The sequence below is a fragment of the Callorhinchus milii genome, unplaced genomic scaffold, assembly GCF_018977255.1.
Source record: "Callorhinchus milii isolate IMCB2004 unplaced genomic scaffold, IMCB_Cmil_1.0 Scaffold3, whole genome shotgun sequence".
Lineage (NCBI taxonomy): Eukaryota > Metazoa > Chordata > Chondrichthyes > Chimaeriformes > Callorhinchidae > Callorhinchus > Callorhinchus milii.
The window spans coordinates 67,986,556-68,007,653 of record NW_024704744.1 but is presented as its reverse complement, the minus strand read 5'-3'; the positions used below and the strand labels follow the sequence as shown (position 1 = coordinate 68,007,653).

At 42.0% G+C, this 21,098-nt stretch overlaps 1 protein-coding gene across 1 annotated transcript in view; it reads right to left on the bottom strand.

Moving 5' to 3' along the window:
- Nucleotides 1–20,860, bottom strand: part of sash1a (SAM and SH3 domain containing 1a) — a 370,653-nt gene extending 349,793 nt beyond the window's left edge. The window contains exon 1 of the mRNA XM_042333542.1: nucleotides 20,354–20,860. Coding sequence (XP_042189476.1) covers nucleotides 20,354–20,845 — 492 coding nt within the window. The 5' untranslated portion in view covers nucleotides 20,846–20,860. The remainder of the gene's footprint in view (nucleotides 1–20,353) is intronic.
- Between the last annotated feature and the right edge of the window lie 238 nt (nucleotides 20,861–21,098).

Genomic DNA, 21,098 nt, shown 5'->3' with positions numbered 1-21,098 from the left:
TATTTGTCTGAAGATGTATAACATCTGCTCATTCCATTTGTTTACAAGGAAGCACTAAGTGTGGAAATGTATATAGGATCTGTATCCTGACTCCTAATCACGTGAGCACTAAATATCCTATCACTCCCTTTCTGTAATGCACGCACACATGAACCTGACCCCACTTCAGAGAGCTTCTGTTTGAAAATCATAAATGCTTGGCAGTGGTGAAATAATATTCAGATCTTATAAAGTCTGACTGAAAGAGGTAAAGTTTTCTGACTAATATATAATTACTAGAAACGATGGTCCAAATGACCTTCTCCTGTGTTCTAAATTTCTATGGTTGTGCGACAGCCAACTTGTACACAGTAATGTCCCAGCCAGGAGATGAATGACGAAATTATCTAGAGGATTGTTGACCAATCTCTTTTCGAATAGTGTCATAGTATCAACAGGGTCTTTAGTGCTTCTCCCCCATCATCCCAGTTCTTGCCAGGCTTTACTGGCTCCCAGCTGGCTTGGGTCTTCTGCATATCCCTCATCCCCTCCGCTCCACCATTGGCGGCTGTGATTTCAGCCACTATGAGCCTAATTTCTGGAACTCCCTCAGAACATCTGAATCCCCAATTCAGATGAACTTTTTCTTTGGCTAATCAGTTGCTCTGTCTACATCTCTGTTGTACTCGGTTTATCCACAAATCTGGGCTGGTCTGTGTATGCTTCTAGTCCCACATAGCAAATCTTCCAGAAAATCCCACAACCTAAGCAGTAACAAGCTTAGTAGCACCTAACCTAAGGCAGTAAGAAACTTAGGTCAATTTCAATAACCTCACTCTCACTTTCAAATCACTTCAGGCACCTCTCTTTCTCTCTGATCTACTCACACGCCACTCCACTTTGCTCAGCTAACTTGGGTTCTCAGCACATTTTAATAATAATAATCCTTGCATTTGATATACACATCATTTGATATATTTGATATACATCCCTCGTCCGCTCAGTTCTGGCAATGGTGGCCGTGCTTTCAGCCACTATGCCCCGAATCTCTGGAACTTCCTGGCTCAATCCCTCTGTCTTGCCCCCTCTCTGCCCATTTTAACAAATCCTTCCAGCAAATCCCACAACCTAAGCAGAAAGAAGTCTAGCAACCAGGGAAGAGTATTTTGTGCATCAGTGCATCAGACATTAAACCAAGATCCAGTCTGCCTGTTTTTCCCCACTACTCCGCCCCAAATGAAACTGGTTCATTCACTTCATGGCTGTTTGTGGGCATTGTTGTGTGCAAACTGGCTGCTGCGTTCGTGCACAAAACATACAGTCACTACAGTCTTCAGGATATCCTTGGGCGCCTTCCTGATGTGAAAGGCGCTTTTCCAAATGTGAGGATGATTATTATTAGTAGTAATATTGGTAGTGTATCACCGGGGTTAGCAACCGGTGAAATATCCAACCAAAGGATTTCCAAACACAGAATAGATCAGGCTGCAAATGTCTTTGATACCTGAATGCAGAAGGTGACTTGCCCTTTGCCATGCACCTCAATGAATTATTTAACTGGAAATGGAACTTCATAGAATATCTGTTGCAGTTCATCTAATAGACTACATAATAGATTTTAAACCATGTAGCCTACAAAAACAGCTTCTGCACTTGACAATAATTACGATAAACCTCTTTGAGGTGTTTCAAAGAGATAAATCACTTTAAAAGTTCTTCCTTAGCTGATTTACAAGGAAGACAAATAGGAAACCTATACCATGCCAATCAATTCCAATAGTTTGTTCCATATACGTGACTGATTTCCTTTTGGTCGGCCGGATGTCTGACACATGTGGAAACCTGGCTGTGTAGGAGTCCTTCATGGGCATGCTAAAATGCCACAAATGTTACGTAAACAAGACAAACACCATCTTAATTAGAAGCTCATTGAATGTAGATGGAGCTGTGAGATACTCTGCATTTTACTGATACTGACAATGACAAGCACTACCCACTCTAATAAGTACAAACATGTAGTGCCTCACATCCTGAGGTCCTAAGTTCACTTTCCAGCCATGGCTGACACTTAAAACTCCACCTACTTAAAACTCCACCAATATGTTCACCACATTGCTAAATGGGATATCCTGTTCTTGTACGAAGCTCTCCGTTCCAGGCAGGACGTAATTGCCACATACAATGCATTGGCGAGCTTTCTTCAAGTCACTCTGTCTAGCAATAAAGAGCAATAAAGAGCAACCTCTTTGCTATACAACATATTATCATTTCATTTGCTTTTCTGTTGTAAAATCAAGCTGGATTTCCTCAGTTATGCTCCTCTTGCTTATCACTTGACTGCTCAATATATTAAAAAAGATATATTTAATTGTGTAAAATATCGATATATGGTAAAAACTACTCTGCTCCCTAAAATCAAAAGTACACCTTAATGAAATCCATAGCTATTAAATAATTGTTCAAGCCCCACATCGGGACTTTCAATTCATGGTCAGGGTTGACACTTCAATACAGCGCTTCATAAGGTATACTGTAAAATGTAGTGACCATGACAGTCAATTTTGTTTGGCTGTCTCTGTGGCTAAATCCTGTGAAAACACTTTGAGATGTCCTCCCAATTGGAAAGTACTATATCATAATGCAAGGATTAATTATTATTAGTTGAATCAATTAGGTATAGGAATACAGGCATGAACGCACACACATACACACACAGTGATGATGGAAGCGCTCAGCTGAATTTCTCACATTAGATTTATATTGAGGCCACATCAACTCACAGTTACCATTCCGTGTCAATGTAAAGTAATGATAGACAACAAACCTGATTTTGACGGTACAATTTAGTGTCCCCATCCTAAAAGAAATGGTCCCTGATTATCACGTTGATTCAAATGAATTCTGTCCCTATTAATTAGCGTTTATTCTACTTGACTTATTCTATTAAACTTGAGTTTACAAAGTTATTGAGATGATGAGCAATTACTGTAAATGTCATATGGCCACCAGGGGTAAAGTTCTAGAATTAGTATAACAGGAAGGGTGAGAATATTAGCACACAGGGAGTGCAGAGTAAGAGTTCTCAGGAAGGATAAGTAAAGAAACAATAACTATGAAGTACGTCACAATAAGCGTAAGTACAAACCATAGAAATAAGAAATGAACACTGTGGAGGAAAAAGAAAAAGAGAAAATAGGAGAGATAGCCAGAGAGACATACACAAATGCATACAGACAGAAATGCATAGAAACGACAATTTGGATTTATTCAAACCTCCATTTTAAATTTTCAGTGGCACACTGAATGGAAAAGGCTTTAGATTTGGACAAAGGATAAACATTGAGTAAATTATTTAATTTATTGATGTCTCAGAATATAGTAATCGCCAATGTACTGCAATATTTGTGAAATGAAGAATCTGCCAAAAATAAAACAATTCTCCATGAAGGTTTATGAAGTGAAGTATTTTCTGCATTAAGTTTTACACTGGTTGCAAAGTATATGCAAAGCTTGACCATATACAGTAAAGCCTGATCACTAAAATTTCCTTAAAAGACAGAAGGAAATTCCTCCCAGTCTCCTGACCAATAATCCCCCAAATAAAACCTATTTATTTTATAGCTGTTTGTGGGACACTGCTGTGTGCAAACTGGCTGCCAAATTTGCCTATAAATACACAGCCATTCCCCTTCACAATAATTCCTGTGAAGTGCTTTGAAATGTCATCCCCACATGAAAGGTGCTACACTAAATGCAAGGTTTATTGTTAGTTTTTTTATATAAAGGAACAATAAAAATGTGTTTTTAATTACATAACACTGGCAAAATTCTATTGAAAATGAGCAAATATAATTATAGGAACATGAAGAAGTGTGAGTTATTTCTGCAAGGAACAATAGTACTAACTTGGCTGGAGTAGTGTGGTTGGCTTAAAATCATGATTTGCACAAACTGCAATCTCAGGGGCCTCCTCAGACTCCAAAGATGGTCCTGGCCAACTCTTGAAGTTTTTTTTTATAATGTGGTCTCAGTTAAAATTTTAGACCCCAGATGTGGCCTTTCATTATATTAACAATCTTTGCATTTGATGTATTACCATCCGTGTCACAAGACTGCCTACAAAGTGATTAACAGGATTTATTGTAAATTGTATGACTGTATTTGTGTAGGGAAAGTTTACACACAGCTAATTTGCACATAGCAATGTCTCACAAACAGCCATAAAGTGAATGACCAACTTTATATGGGGGATTGTTGGCCAGGACATGAGCAGAAACTGCCTTCTTTTGAATAGTGTCAAAACATTTTGATACAAATTCAAAATTATTGATAAATGGGATTTGTTTAACAACACCACAGTTCTTACTCCTTAGACTTAAAATTAGTACTAAGAATCTTAACGGTTTTCTTTACAATGTTTTATTCAAATGTGGAATGCTTCAGCAGACCAGAAATGCAAAAAAGATTAGGATGCTTAAAAGTGAGGTAGGTACTTGGGAAGTCAGGTCACTGAGAAACGGTGAGGAAATTAGATGAAAACATCTACCGTAATCTAATACAATGGTAGAAAAAGCCTGACAGATCTGCCTTATTCCTGTTTCAGTGTTCCATTACTTTCCATGTGCTGAATTGGATTCAGACGTTTATTTTAACTTCAAATAAAAATATTTTTTTTCCTTCATTTCTCCGTAAACCTCATCCTACAAATTTCTGTCTGGCGAAATTTTCTTCATATCCTTAAAATAATTCACAAGTTTATCCCTTGTATCAAAATCAGACCAGCTAGTCAGAAGCTTCACTTGGCTGTCAATCACAATGACCAAACACGAACCAATGTCATTGCATTTCTTCATCCAGGTCACTGGGAAACCAATCACAACAGCGAGTGAGAAATGACAACTTGCAGAGCGCACAGAGGAATCATTCGGTAGGGAACGGTACCCTTCTATCACAGGAAGGGCTGTGTTTAATCCAGTTCAGCTGTCTGTTGAAATTCATCTTTTTCATTTTTAAAATAAGTACAAATGCAAACATTAGATTTTCATGAGCGTTGAGAGCCTGACAAATCCAGGACTGCCCTAACAACATGGTGCAGCAACAACATTCATTTATATAGCACCATTCATGTGGGGTAGAGTCTCAGAACAAGCTCAATGTCTCCTGTTTTTCCTAAGTTCCATTCTTCAGTAGTCTCATTCCCCAACTTTGACAGCAAAATTAAAGTTGCCAAAGAACCCCAGTTAGCTACAAACCAAAAAGTATCTGAGTCCCTTTGGAACAAAGTGGCACGCTCAAGTGATCCGACAGCCACTATACAAACAATATGCCTGCAAATAGCTTTTCATTCAAAATGTTTTTACACAAGAACAACTCAGTATTCACCCATGTTCTGCATTTCTTCTTTTTATTTGTTAACTCATCATTGACCCGAATCCAAAAGAAAACTGCAAGTAATGAAAATGGACAATAGAAGCAAAAATTTACAATACAAAATAAATAATATGTCAACATTTATTAAAGCTTAGCTACAGGGTGAGACCAGTGGGCATGCTGACATGTTTATGTCTCAATGAAACTTCAGCAATGAACATCTCTATGGTGTGTGGATAGCCATCTGATGTTGAGCTGGTAAATTGGTAGACTGGCCTGAGTTCCCTTGTTCTGGCAGCTGTTTTGCCTGGTATTGACAACTTATTGTCAGTCACATTGCAGATGGCTGAAGTCAAAGTGGTATGTGCATGGGAAATTATCAGTTGAATACTGGGTCAGTTCTAGTTTCCTGCTTTCAGAGGATTTGAGGGAGAAACGTCTGATTATTGTGCCTGATGTATTCCTCCTTGCATTGCAGATGAAAGCCACAAAATGTGTCCATTTGCAGATTCCAGAACTGTTGATCTGCTTTAGCTGGGTTCAGCCTTGAATATCTGAAAACTGTCCAATACATCAATGCTGTGCAGTTCCCTCTTTCTCTTCTGGCTCAGTATGATCGGTCGGTTGGTGGTCTCTACGTCCTCCTGGATACTCATAATTGATCTGCACGGATATGAAAAATGCAATTATGAATCAACCAATTGATCGGAGCGTCGTCTAAACCACAATTGAAGCAGTGTCAATGAATTATTTTTGAAAGTTAATTGGATAGATGCTTGAAGAGGAGGAATATTAACGATTATGGTAAGTGAGGTGGGAGTGGGGTGAGATTGGATTGCTCATGTAGAGGAAAACACCGGTGAGACTCGATGTTCTGAAAGTTTCTGTGCTCAATGTTCCATGATTCTTTTGTCATGTAAATTTACATGTGCCATGTAAATCTGTCCTACGATTGTGGATTAAACACCTTGCATCACAAAGAAGCAGATATTACTGAACATTTATCAAAAATTCAAAATAAGGGACATCAAACCAGTCCTTATATATCATTCAATGTCCAACTGCTTCACAGTGTAATTCTGTGATACAAAGTAAATACCATAAAGGAAGAAACAACATTTATAATGTACAAATTATACATGTACATTTGATAAATAAATGTACTTACCAGATTATTTGGCTTCAGGAGAGCGACACCCAGAATCTTGTTTTTCAATAAATTCCTTGACTCAAAAAGCCAAGCTGTGCCTCTTTCAGATGAGGTTTCTTTCTTAATGGAGATTTTCCACAATTTCTCCCAGTTTGTTGCTAACAAACATATTGTGTCAGCAATATCACTTGTTGAGTTCATAATTTCAAACAGCAACTTGTATTTCATGAGCACGATTTACATGTGTCAGGTTGGCTCAGTTGATAGCGCTCTTGCTTCTGTGTCAGAAGGTTGTGGGTTCAAGATCAACGTCAGGACTTTGAGCTCATAGTCTTAAATGACACTGAAATACAATGCTGAGGGCGCACTGCATTGTTGGAGGTGTTGGCTTTGGATGAGGTTAAACCATGGTCCGTCCTGTCCATCTGTTTAGGTGAAACTCTGAAGATCAGATGCCACTATTCACTCTGTGCAAGTTGGTTGCTGGATTTGCATACACAGTCACTACACTTTACAGTAAATTCTCATGAAGCACTTTGAGACATTTCAACAATATGATACAGCACAATATCAAATGCATGGATTATTATTACATTAAAAGAACACCTTATTCAGCAGTAAACTAAGAAGTGGAGATGAAACAAGGCCATTTGTCCGATTGAAGCTCATACATGCAAAATAATCCAAATTGAGCAGCGCAGCCAAGAAGAGTCAGGAATTGGGAAAAACATCACCACTGTTCAAGGTCACCTCACAAAAGAAAGAGGTAACTCATTTACCTGGAAAACATGAGGGGGCTCATTATCGCCCCAGGATCAGAATTTCCAGTAAGTCACCAGTAAGCAAGAGTTGAGTGGCAGACGTGGATCAAATATCTCATACAACACTTAATATAGTGGGGGCTTCAGAAAGCCAGGAAACAGCGTGGGACAAATTATAACATTTTAAACAGAAACGTGGATGAAGCAATAGACACAAAAAAGAGCTGTGGAAGAAATCCAAAGCCTTCGCTAGCTGGATTAGAGCAATGAGGTCAGAGGGCTTATTCAAAGTGCCTGCAAACTTAAAGGCCAGAGTGAATCATTCCAAATATGATGTAGAGACTCTGCTGTGGAAATCCAACCTCTTCGCGACCCCCCACCCACCCAAAAAATCAATGATGCAACACAAGAGGTCTGAATGTCAAATTCAGCCACGACAACCGTTTCGAGTTGCGTCATCTTCATTCTGATGCTGAAATGCCACATTCAGAGTATGTGAATACAACAACATATAATTTAATGCAGCACCAGTCACAGAAAGAACATCTCAAAGAATACAGCAGTGAGGAAAAGATCCAACTTTCCACAGACTGAAGGTAGTCGAACCAATTTCATCAAAATTCCCTGTGTTATCACAAAGGTACAGCTGAAGTAATAAGACTAACAACAAAAGAGACAGCAGTGAAGCGTGAGCAGGATTAAAATTCAAATCTTTCCACTGAGCAAGGCCATTCATCTTGCACTATTGCAGTACGTCATGTATCCCATCTCCTTGAGACTGACACCAGATTGTCTTCCAAACTGTCAATGTCGAAAAAGAAAAAAAAATCACCTTCAGATTTCAAACAGAAGTGATAAGAATGCACAGCAAACAAGACTTGTCAGCTCTAATGGAGAGTTTTAGTGTTCGTTCCCAGTGGAGCTCAGGCTCAGAAAAGCTGCTCACAGAGGAGTGAAGAAACTCCTCCATCATTAGGATGGAATGACCAATGCTTCACCGTACAATACAAAGTGAATGGGTTGAAGAGCTGTACACTGAGATGGCTGTGAGAAGTCAACATGAAAAGGAATTTGAAAATCGCTGACAGCAGAAAATGGTTCAACCAGAGGAGGAAAACTGACCATCAGCAGTTACATGGGGACATTATATAGGCAACACAAGTTGGCTAGACACAGTTAGCCATGCCCCCAAAGGTGCTGCAAAAAACAAACAACTTCTGTAAAAGAACAATTAAACTGTGAGGGAAGAACTGTGAAGCCAGTCTGTCTATTACAATTTCTCCAGTGCTTCGCTGCACGTGCTCAGCTGTAGCTTACTCCTCATTTTGATCATGTGCAGAAAGGTTTAACCAGCATCAGATATTCATAAAGAAAGCTGAGCATAATGCAATTTCCACTGATGTCCTATATTATTTTGCCTTCCAGTGGGCTACTGAATACATTACCACTTCTAGCTTCTAAAAAGTAAGATAAATCTGGCAGAATACTGATTAAGTGCGAGTCCTCCCCATAAAACGTATTGAGTTGTATTTCAAGTGTATCTTAAAATAATAATTCTTGCATTTGATATGGTGCCTTTCCCATTGGTAAGATGACACAAAAGGCTTCACAGGAGAATATTGCAAAGGCCAGTATACAACAACAACAAGATTACATTTGTATAGGACCTTTCATGTCGGGAGGACGTCCCTAGGCGCTGGACTGTGTACAGCATTTCAGACCCGAGCTGAGGTCAGGTGGGAGAGGGAAGGGGCCAATGGCATATACTTCACAGTATATTCTGTGAAGGGCTTTCAGATGTCATCCCAATGTGAATGATGATATACCAAATGTAAGGATTATTATTATAATAGTGTTGTGGGTGTGTGGCATTTTTGGAGGTGCCATCTATCGAATGAGACTTTAAGTTTTCTCGGCAAATGCAATAGCAAATTTGCACACAGGAAAGTCCCACAAACAGCCATGAAGTTAATGACCAATTTTATCTGGGGAATTGTTGCCCAGTTCACCCAGAGAAACTCTCTTCTCTTTTCAAACAGTCTGTGGGATCTTTAACGTCCACCTGAACAGTGAGGCAGGACCTCGGTTTAGCATCTCATTCAAAGGATGGCGCCTCAAGTACCACACACTCACAACACTGTATTATAACAACAATAATAATCCTTACGTTTGGTGTAGCATCATTCACATTGGAAGGACATCTCAAAGCGCTTCACAGAATATAGTGTTCAGTGTTGTGACTTTTGTTTTTCCGCAGGCAAATAGGGTTTGGAGTGTCAGTCTAAACTGTGAGTTGAAAGACTCAAAGTGGAGCTTGAACTCTCTCCCACCCTCATAACCTTTTGACTCAGAGGCGAGAGTGCTACCAACTGAGCCAGCTTAATAGCTAATCTTAAAGAAAACTGCTGGTTGACTTACTTCATTCAGTTATTTTACTCTATGATAGCTATTTTTTCATTATGCAATGGTGCATTAGTGCTGAGTTTCACATAAAATACCAGTGAAGAGGAATTATAACAGAGTGGTTACAACAACAACAAGATTACATTTGTATAGCGCCTTTCACGTCAGGAGGACATCTCAAGGTTACTGAGAAATTAAACATGTTGCTGTAAGCAGCAACATTACTATACAGCTCCCTTCTACTCATCACATGTTGGCACTTGACCAGTAAATGGCTGTTGTATTCAAATACCCTACAACTAAATCCAGGCTTTAACAGAAAAAACATTTGATGTGGTCCTCACAGGCTGGATTAACCCATACTTTAGCATTGAAGGGAAAACACTTATTACCACAAGTAAAGACCCCTTTACAGTTTCCAGACACAGTTTCTTCATTTGATACTGCACTGGCAGAGGAACAGGCTTATAAAGCAGTGAAGTTAATATACACAGAAAAAAAGTTCTCTTCCCCCTGTAACTGGCATACTGGAGATATATTACCTGCAAATACAACATGCGGCCATTTCAATCAGAAGGACATGCTGAAACTTAACAGTGAGCTTTTGATAATGTTGATCAATCTTCAATGGAGTTTTTTTCACCCAGTCAGAAGGTCCAGCTTCACTGGCACTGCACCCCTGAATCAGCATGAATCCCCTTATGGAATCAACACTACAATACACTTGGTAAGCCTCTTGTGCTGAGATAATACCAGTACAAAATCACTACAATAATGAATGCGGCAAAGGCCACTGGTGCAAGCATGTCAATTCAAAACCTCAGTTCTGCAACCTCAGGACATGGCAAAACACTACAATCTGGATCCCAGTGAGCTTGTCATTGAGCTACACTATAACCATGATCCCAGCACACCAGCCATTGTGCATTAATGGTCTCCAAAACAGGAGCTAAACAAGCAACAACACCATCTTTCTATTCTACACACAGCCAGCTTCCAAGTCACAGAACCGACATTAGCGTACAGATGTAGGTGTGCTCTGAGCACAGGTTGTCAATCCAGCTCGAAAGTCATGTATTATCTATGGCATGTGGGATCTTTTCATTACAGACTTTCCTAATCACTTAATCACTTTGATCAATCATGTTGGGTTCGTAAATTCTGTTCACCCCCACCCCCACACGCCAAGCTTACAATATAAATTACTCCTACATTTTGAAGGTCCAGCAGCCATTGTAGGTCACAGGGAGAATCAGAATTGCAAATGGGAAGCAATCTACACTGTGGTTGGCGAGGTCAACAGAATATTCATCAAGAGCGGATCAGTAAAATCGATGGTTGAGATTGCTCAGAACAGAGATGCACTGAACAGAAGCTGCAGTACTGGAAAATAACATTCAATACCTGGTGCCTTCAGCTTTGAAGCTCCCAAGATCCAATGCAGAGCCATGTACCAAATAAGCCATGGGTTTGTTTTTTTTATTAAAAAAGAAGAGAATCATATGAAGCTAAAAATGCATTTCTTCGCACACCAGCGAGTTCAAATTCCATACATATAAATAATCTGCTTCAGGAACCAACCATCATTTTATCCGCAATTTACTTTTGAGATTTTCCTTTGTCTAATTCATGACATTTTAAAAACAAAAGTCATTCCATTAGTCTATTATAAATTCATTTAACACTAGATCACAGAATTTGAGATTCTGATTTACTAGACAGAAGCAACCTTCGTTTAGAAGCAGAAGATAGATGTATACAGCTTTTCTACTAAGGTCAGTCAGGCTGAACAAAAACTCTAAAAGATCAAGGGATCCAATTGGGGGCATGTGAATCAGATATGTAAAATGTTAAAAAATAATAATCCTTGCATCACATCGTTGAGACGTCTCAAAGTGCTCCACAAAATATAATGTAAAGTGGATTGGAATCTAATGTAAAACCAATTGCGCACATCAGTGTGTGTGTGTGTGTGTTGGGGGAGAGAGGGTCATGCGTCAGTCAACATTAGTATAACTGACTTAATGAGATGCACAGAGTTGTTTAAAATAAGAACTGTAATAAGAACGAAAGCTCTGTGCATTCCATCGTCGCTCAGGATAATAATAATCCTTGCATTTCATATGGCACCTTATTATGTCATTGAGACCTCTCTTGACCTGCGCTTCATAGAATATACTGTAAAGTGAATTGGCTGTGGGTATTTTGTGGGTGAAACACAGCAGCCAATTGCAAATAGCAGTCTCCCACAAACAGTCATGGATTGAGTGATCCCAATTTTGTTTTGATGGGGAAGGGATTATTGCCCCAGAAAGTGATCCACCGATTGACTAACACCCGTGTTCCTACTTACTGCTAGGTGATCAGAGGCGTGTGGAGTAAGGACATTTGCCTAAGGTTTTACCCCTCCTGGGAATGGAACCCGGGTCCTCTCGCTTGTGAGGCGAACGTGCTGACAACTCCAGAACTGTGAAGAGGGAATCCCAGACTGATTTCTTCTCCTTCCCGTACTCTGCTCAGCTCCCGCTATTTTGTGGGTGAAATGCGGCAGCCAAATACGTACAGCAATGTTGGTCAAATTTAGATTTCGATAAATGTTAAAATAATAATGCTTGCATTTGATTTAGTGCTTTTACACGTCTTCTAGACATCTCAAAGCGCTCCACAGAATATACTGTAAAGTGAATTGACTGTATACTTGTGGGCGAAACGCGGCAGCCAATTGCGCACATCAGTGTTCCACAACCAGTCGTCGATTGAGTGACCAAATTATTACTTTATAATTTATTTTCTTTAGGGTTTATTGTCAGAGGTTTCGCCCTACCGGCATATGGAGTAAGGAACCTTGCCCATGGTTTCGCCCTACTGGGTGTCATGAATATTACACAACAATAACTGTTAGTAATCAGAATCCTAAAAATATCTCGGTTTTCATGAGCTGTTAATACACTTACAACAAGTACCTGTGCTGTTATCTTTGGAAGGTGAAATTACAAGGAATCATTGAGATGTTGCAACAAACAGATAAGATCCCCCAATCCCACCCCGCATCCCAAACAACCACCTCTCTCCTCTAACAAATAGGGCAGACTGACTAGCACGTTCCATGCAGTGAAGCACCATTAATAACATAACGTGAAGAAATGGTATAGTAACCTTTTAGGAATGCCAAAGAAAAAAAATCGGTTAAACATTGTGAACTTTTAAAGACAGGGTAAAAAAAAAGATTGCTTTCTCAATATAGAGTGTCAACTGCAATGTTATACACTATGAGTACCATAAACTGAAGGAGGCTATGATTCTGTATCCTCATCACTATTTCTAAGAATCTATCAACTTTAATTCTAAAAAGATAAAATGTCAATAGAGCAAGATTGCTTTGTGGAAGACCACATTTTAAGGCTTGAGGCAAAAAGGATGCCCAATAGAACTATTATGCCATCCACATGACCAGGTCAGTGACAAATGACTAATCTCAGATAATGGTTAAACTAACGCTAACATTTTCGCTGCTGATTGAGGATCTTAGTTGCCTAATTCTTGTCTCTAATAAATTGCTTCCTCTCTCTCCCCTTCCCACCCCCTCCCATTCCCAAGAGTCAGAGAGCACAATTCAGGGCTGTGAAGAACAATTTCAGGACAGACATCATCTTCTATCTTCTTCTTCTTCTTCTTCTATACTAATAAGGATGTAATGCCAGTGTATCTGTGTATCCATTAATAACCCAATAACCAATTGATGTAGAGACATGATTTATACCTCAGCGTAAAGGTCTTGCATGGGGGAGTGTCACGGGCATATTTATTTCGGGGCTATCCTATCGTTGATAAGTTATATTAAATAAAATCTCATCACACATGTATGGCAGTTACATGTACACTACAGTTACACCTGGTGGCCGCGCTGACTCCTAGTGGCGCTGTGGCATCATGCGTCACGGAGCACACAGCATGCACTAAGACAAAGCCAAGCGACGGAAACAAGATGGCAGCAGAAACTGTTACATTGGACTCATTAAAGAAACAGCTTAACGTAGTGATGAGAAGACAGGTGTTCAGGAAGTAGGTGTTCAGGAAGAACGAGTTGAAATGGGGCACAAAGGACTGTCTTCTTTTGTACCTCCTCTTTCAATCCCTCCTCTTGGATATAGTGTTAAAAGATGCCTGTAACTTCATGGCATCTCCCAACCTTCAGCCACGACAGCATTGTAGCCAGTTCCAACCTTCCTCACCCGGTTGAATTGATTTAAATAGTTTTAAGATTTTTCTGACATGCCAAAGATCCCTGGGGTGATCACTCTCCTGTTATCTAATGACACAGGTGATCCAAGGCACATCCCTTGCCTGCCTAGGAATAGTCTGCCTGTCAGTGACAGTCATTCCCTTGGCACAGAGAGAACAGACCAAGACACAAACTAGATTCAGAGTCACACTCTATGAGTTTATCAAAGCAGCTGCAGCCATCCATGAGAAGTTAATAGCATCAGTACTGATGAGCCAATGAGGAAAGCACTGAAAAAGGATGTCAGAGAGTACAACCCTGGCCCCCCCACCCCCACCACATTCTTCACCAGTGCATTCAGAAGCATTACCAACAGGTTCAGATCCATCAAATTTGTTCCACCCATTGAGTGAATGTGATTTTATGTATTTGTAATAAACACAAATCTTTCACTGTCAGTTAGCTTGCTCATTTGGAAAACAGAGTTCTCATTCTCACTGGGGTTGGGGTTGGGTGGGGGAGAGCAGAAAGGTTAACCACATTGCTTGAAGTTACACATAGCTACATATAGTTTCTCCTTAAACAACGTGCGATTCTCTTCCTTGCATTTCTTGAATAGGATTCGACAATTGTTTGCCATTTGATTTATACTTGTGGTCAAATGTGTTGAAAATGGAAGACTTTCCAGAATGGAGTTACAGAGAGCAGTTTAAACAAACATGACCAGGGCCATGCAGCATTGGGATGGGAGGGGGTAGGCTTGACCTTGGCCATGCTGAAGTGAGGTGGTGGGTGGGGGGAGTCTGTGTATGGGTGGTCTTGTCTCTACCCCAGCCACAGGATCACCTTTCCACTCTCATTCAGAACTATCAATTTCAGTCTGTCCACAGCTTCCACTTGATGTGTGGCTGGATTTCAGATTTGCCTTTCCTTGCACTCCCCAACCACCCCCCATTTTCATATTTACAGACATGTTCTTCCTTCAGTGTGCTTTGCACAGTCCACACTGCACATCTGCATTCTCTACCCTCACATTAAGAATTAAAACTATTTAACTTTGCCCCTTTTTTTTCTGACTACACAAAACCTTGTTATGGTGGTAACAGAGTCCAAAACAAAAGTTGATAAACTATTAATCTGATGAATTCAATTAACTTCAAAATTTAAGCAGTCATTGAACTATAATCAAATCACAAGATAGTGGCATAGACACAGATGTCTATGAGGAGGTCACTATTTAATGTATATGTCACACATTATGGCACACATCATACACACACCCTAACATCCTAAGGAAGAAAATAAAAAAACATAACATTCAAAATCACTTTGATCTAGAACTGCAAAGTATTATCCTTAACAAAGCATGTATATAATATGACATACTTGCCTTTTTAAAAATCTAAGGTTACATGTTGAAAAAACACTCAATGATTGAATTAATTTAGTTTTGCACATTATTTCCAATTGAATTACACAAACAAGTAAGCTTTGACTAAGCATTCCTCTGATCTCTATAGTATTACACTTTATAGTGAGAATTTTATTTGTTAAATGAAATGTTTTAAGATGTACTTCAGTATAGTTAAGTACGTTGGTGAATCCAATTCCAAATGCAGTAGTAAGTATGGATGAAAACAAAAAACACTGTTTATTGAATAAAGTGCGTAATTTTTTAATATATGCATTATATATAGATGTAGAGATAGTCTAAAATGTTCAAATCTGTATCCCTGTCCTAGTTGAATAAACATTATCTAGCCAAATAAAACCTCCGAGCTTGCTGGCTTGTTCCGCATTTTATTTGATCAGATGGCAGCACTTTCAATCCCATTTCCGTAAACACAACATCCGGACTGTGACTGGTTTATTGGCAAATTTCGAATATAAAATTGCCTATTGACAATTCTGGCTGGCAATTCAAAAACAAGAGCGAGTCTTTGGTTGATTAGATACAATCAGGATGAAAATAATTTGATACTGCAACACAAGTGCTATTTCCTAATTATAGTCATTTTTCTAAAAAAAATGAAGCTAATATGGTGACTTCATCATACAAATAAATTATTTATACAAATGTCACTGAAGGGGCCTGGTGAGTTTTGGTATATGAGACATGATCAAAAATCTAATTTTTCACTAGACTAAAAAGACTCGACCAATAAAAAAAACAGATAACTAGAATATGACAGCTATATCCAAGGAATATGAGCTTTGCTCTATGATTTGTATAATAAGAAGGAATAACATATTTACGACACTTGGCCCTCCTGATTCGCTCCTGTCAGCGCATCCACACCTCAGGCACTGGCAGCATCACCAACCATGAATGCACACTCCACCTGCTAACCCCATATCATATCCACACATCTCCCGCCCGACCCGATGCACCATTATCGGTCGAGCCTTCATCTTCTCTGCCCCCACCCTTTAGAACGCCATCCCACTGTCCTTTCGTCTTGCTCCCTTCCTTCGCCTCCTTCAAGGCACGTCTCAAGATCCTCCTCTTCGACGCACATTCGGTCACCCTCTTACCCGTACACTCCCTGCCCTCCACCCTCCCTGATCTCAACCCCCTGCTCGGGTCCAAATCCCTGTTAGTCCAGAGCCAGGGGACGTCCTCCCGATGCGAAAGGTGCTATTCAAATGTAATTTGTTGTTGTCACTGTCTTTTAGCTGGCATATTTTTCAACATGAACGGTTAGAAATACATTTAGACACCAATGTCAAGGCAATAAACAAAGGTGCAAACTCGTCTGACATTAAGTGGATACATAGTTACAGCAAAGCAAAAATCAGCATTATACCATACTGAGCTAGTTTACTACAAAGAAACTAATATTGTAATAACTCCATTGTGTCAAAAGGCAAATACAATGATTATTATTATTGTTTTATCATCACCTACAAAACATTATGTCAGCCGAGGGCAACATTGCAACATTTCCACATTAGTGCATTTAAAAACATGTTTGTGACCGCAAGTCCACATTAAACAGGAGTCGATCTCGAAAACTGTAAGCTTTCATTCAGCAGCAAAGAAACAGACCATAGAAACTGTGATGGATTCATCTAAAACGGTGTCGAAGAAATTTAATTGGAGCAATTAAACAAGTTTAAACAAGTCAGGGTTTTATTTTTTAAAAAAAAGACTTGATCTTTTCAAATAAAAATAGGAAAAGGAAACTTGAGACGTCTTGAAGACGTGATAAGGCGCTCTATCAAATGAAAGGATTATTATTATTATTATTATTATTATTATTGTGCAGCTCAATTCCTAGCATCAATTATCATCTTGCACTGACTGCTGGAAATAGGAGGTCACTTTCAATTTCAAATGCAGTGTCAAACTGGTTGTCAGCCCATCACATTTGATGCAGAGACACACGGTTGCCCAGGGAACAAGTGAAGCCTGAGAGCAACTGCAGATCGACATGACTGACACACGACTGACTGCAGGTAACTGATCTGCTGAAAACGTAAGGAAGGAAGCTTGAGAGAATTTTTTGGTGCCACGAAACAAAAAAAAAAAGGCTATTTCTCTGACAACGTGGTTCGATCGTGGTTTCTTTTTTCAACTGCTCACACACACACACAAAAAAAGAAAGAAAACTCTCTCTCTCTCTCTCGCTTCAAGACAGTTTGCTGGGAGAATCAATGCCCCTACATCTGCTGAGCAAACCAACGACTTGCAAACCTCTCTCAACACACAGCAACACCACAGTCAAGATCGCTTTCACTGACATCTCAGGCAAATCAATAATTCTCATCTTATTTCCCCGCCCCCCCACCAACAACCACCACTTATTTTCCGATACCCATGACAGCAATGGGAAAACGACTGCCGATCTGCCACGTTTTAAATCCCAGCTTTTCACCTGCGAATTTATTTTGAAATAGGTCTCCCTTTTTTTTGTCCCTTTTTATTTTTTTTTAGGGGGCGGGGGGGGGGGAAAGAAAAATAGGAACGATTTTCACCGGCAATGTGGCTCCCGGTTTGGAAAGCTACAGCTCGAAGCAATCTGATGTATTTTACTGAGATCCAATTCGAAGAGAGCCACGAACTCTGTGCCTCCACTGAAATGTCTACAACTTTGCTGCTCTCCAGCCATCATCAACAACAACAACAACAACAAGATTCCATTTATAGAGCGCCTTTCACGTCGGGAGGACGTCCCAAGGCGCTGTACAGTTGGGTCAGGACCCGAGCATTGGGGGAAATGGTCAGGGTGAGGGGAGGGAAGGGAGGAAGCGAGGAGGGGGTAGAGAGTCGAGAGGGGAGCCGAAGGCACGGTCAAAGAGAAAGGTCTTGAGACCGGCCATCAGACACCAAAGCAAGTTGATGAACAAATGATTGGAGAGGAAATGTTACAGAAGCAGAGACTTTGCTCCTAAAGACTTTGCCACATTGCCACTAAATTGCAGGTACAATTAACGCAGACAAACTGCACTGCTATGGCTTGTTTTAAGGTGAGCTTTTTTTTAAAAAAGCTGTTTCTTTTTAAACAGGCTAATTTCGCACGCGAAAAAAAAAGAAAGAAAATTTTAAAAAAAAACAACTGATAAAGCTGTCCTGTCAGAAATCGTGTTCAACACTTGCTTGCGCCTTATCCCAAGATTAAGATGCTGTATTAGTTCTGCAAAAAAATGTCCCGGTGTAAAACAACGAGCAAAACCCAGCAAAACCCAGCACTTGTAGCTATTGGTGTCAGCTTTTTGTTTCCCAAAAAAAAACTTGAGCTAAACTTACGAAACTTGTATTTCGTTATGAAAAGCCACCAGACTTCAACGATGGTTAAAAAAAAGAATGCACTCAGTTGAAACCCAGGAGTAAAACTATGATTGCAAGAGTTTGCAGCACAGTCCAAATGGAAATCACAGCACTGGGAACTAAAATATACAAAACAGCTTCAAAAACACAGTCTTGAGGGGTCTGTTCTTTGCACTTAAACTGGAAACCCTCCCATACACTTCATTCAAACTGAGGGCATCAATCTCCATCCTTCAAACCAACAAGTCGCACACAGCCCCCACCCCAACCCCTCCCTCCCTCTCTGCCCTGACATCTATAACAATGTCAGGACCTGTGTGTGTGTGTGTGGTGGGTGGGGGGGACCCCTCTGCCCATGGCTGTGTGTGTGTGGCTGTGTGTGTGTGTGGTTGTGTGGTGTGTGTGTGTCTGTGTGTGTGTGTGGTGTGTGTGTGTGGCTGTGTGTGTCTGTGTGTGTGTGTGTGTGTGTGTGTGTGTGTGGCTGTGTGTGTGTGTGTGTGTGTGTGCTGTGTGTGTGTGTGTGTGTGTGTGTGTGTGTGTGTGTGTGTGTGTGTGTGTGTGTGTGTGTGTGTGTGTGTGGCTGTGTGTGTGTGTGGCTGTGTGTGTGTGTGTGTGTGTGTGTGGCTGTGTGTGTGTGTGTGTGGCTGTGTGTGTGTGTGTGTGTGTGTGTGTGTGTGTGTGTGTGTGTGTGTGTGTGTGTGTGGCTGTGTGTGTGTGTGTGTGTGTGTGTGTGTGTGTGTGTGTGGCTGTGTGTGTGTGTGTGTGTGTGTGTGTGTGTGTGTGTGGCTGTGTGTGTGTGTGTGTGTGTGTGTGTGTGTGTGTGTGTGTGTGTGTGTGTGTGTGTGTGTGTGTGTGTGTGTGTGTGTGTGTGTGTGTGTGTGTGTGTGTGTGTGTGTGTGTGTGTGTGTGTGTGTGTGTGTGGCTGTGTGTGTGTGTGTGTGTGGCTGTGTGTGTGTGGTGTGTGGCTGTGTGTGTGTGGTTGTGTGGCTGTGTGTGTGTGGCTGTGTGTGTGGCTGTGTGTGTGTGTGTGTGTGGCTGTGTGGCTGTGTGTGTGTGGCTGTGTGTGGTGTGTGGTGTGGTGTGTGGTGTGTGTGTGGCTGTGTGGCTGTGTGTGTGTGTGTGTGGCTGTGTGTGTGTGTGGCTGTGTGTGTGTGTGTGTGGCTGTGTGTGTGGCTGTGTGTGTGTGGCTGTGTGTGTGGCTGTGTGTGTGTGTGTGTGTGGCTGTGTGGCTGTGTGTGTGTGGCTGTGTGTGTGTGGCTGTGTGTGTGTGTGTGTGGCTGTGTGTGTGTGTGGCTGTGTGTGTGACTGTGTCAGTGTGTGTGTGTGTGTGTGTGTGTGTGTGTGGGGGGGGGTGTGTGTGTGTGTGTGGCTGTGTGTGTGTGTGTGTGGCTGTGTCAGTGTGTGTGTGTGTGTGTGTGACTGTGTCAGTGTGTGTGTGTGTGTGTGACTGTGTCAGTGTGTGTGTGTGTGTGTGGTGTGTGGTGGGGGGGGTGTGTGATGTGTGTGTGTGTGTGTGTGTGACTGTGTCAGTGTGTGTGTGTGTGTGGCTGTGTGTGTGTGTGTGGGTGACTGTGTCAGTGTGTGTGTGTGTGTGTCAGTGTCTGTGTGTGTGTGTGTGTGTGTGTGTGTCAGTGTGTGTGTGTCAGTGTGTGTGTGGTGTGTGTGTGTGTGTGTGTGTGTGGGGGGGGGGGTCTCACCTTGTTGGAGTAGGGGGGTTTGCTCATGTTGATGCCGTCCCGGATCAGCTTGTCCCTGATCATGATCTTCAGCTTGAGTTTGGGGTAGAGCACCAGGCGGGGGCTGGGGTGCGGGTGCGGGTGCGGGTGCGGGTGCGGGGTGCGGGGCTCGGGGGGGGCTCTGGCGTCCGGGGGTCGCCTCCACCTCAGGCTCCTGAGCCGGGACTCGTACTCCTCCAGCACCCGGTGGGCGGGGGCTGGGCCGGGGGGCTCCAGCGTGAAGTACAGCACCGTCCCGGGCCCCCCCGCCCCCTCCCCCTCCGCCCGCAGCCGCCCCACCGCCGCCCGCAGGCGCTGCCGGTGCCCCGCAGCCCGCACCCCGATGGCGTCCAGGTCCGGCTCCCCGATCTGTTTGCACACCTCCAGGTCGTCGTAGCCGTTGTCCAGGAAGGACTCGCCGTACTGCCCGAGCTGCAGACCCCGCAGCCACTCCAGCACCATGTTGCAGCCCATGGCACCCGGCGCGGGCACTGCCTGGGCACTGGCACTGGCACTGGCACTGGCACTGGCTGCCCCACTCCGCTCACCGGGCACTCACTGGCACTGGCACTGCTCCCCCCCCCCACCACCACCGGCACCCGCGCTGCCACTTACATCTGCTGGTTGGCACCGGCAACTGGACCGAGTGCGGGGCTGTGGGTTGTGGGGGGGGGCGGGGGGGGGGGGGGGGGGGTGTGGGGCTGTGGGGGGGGGGGGGGCACTGCCA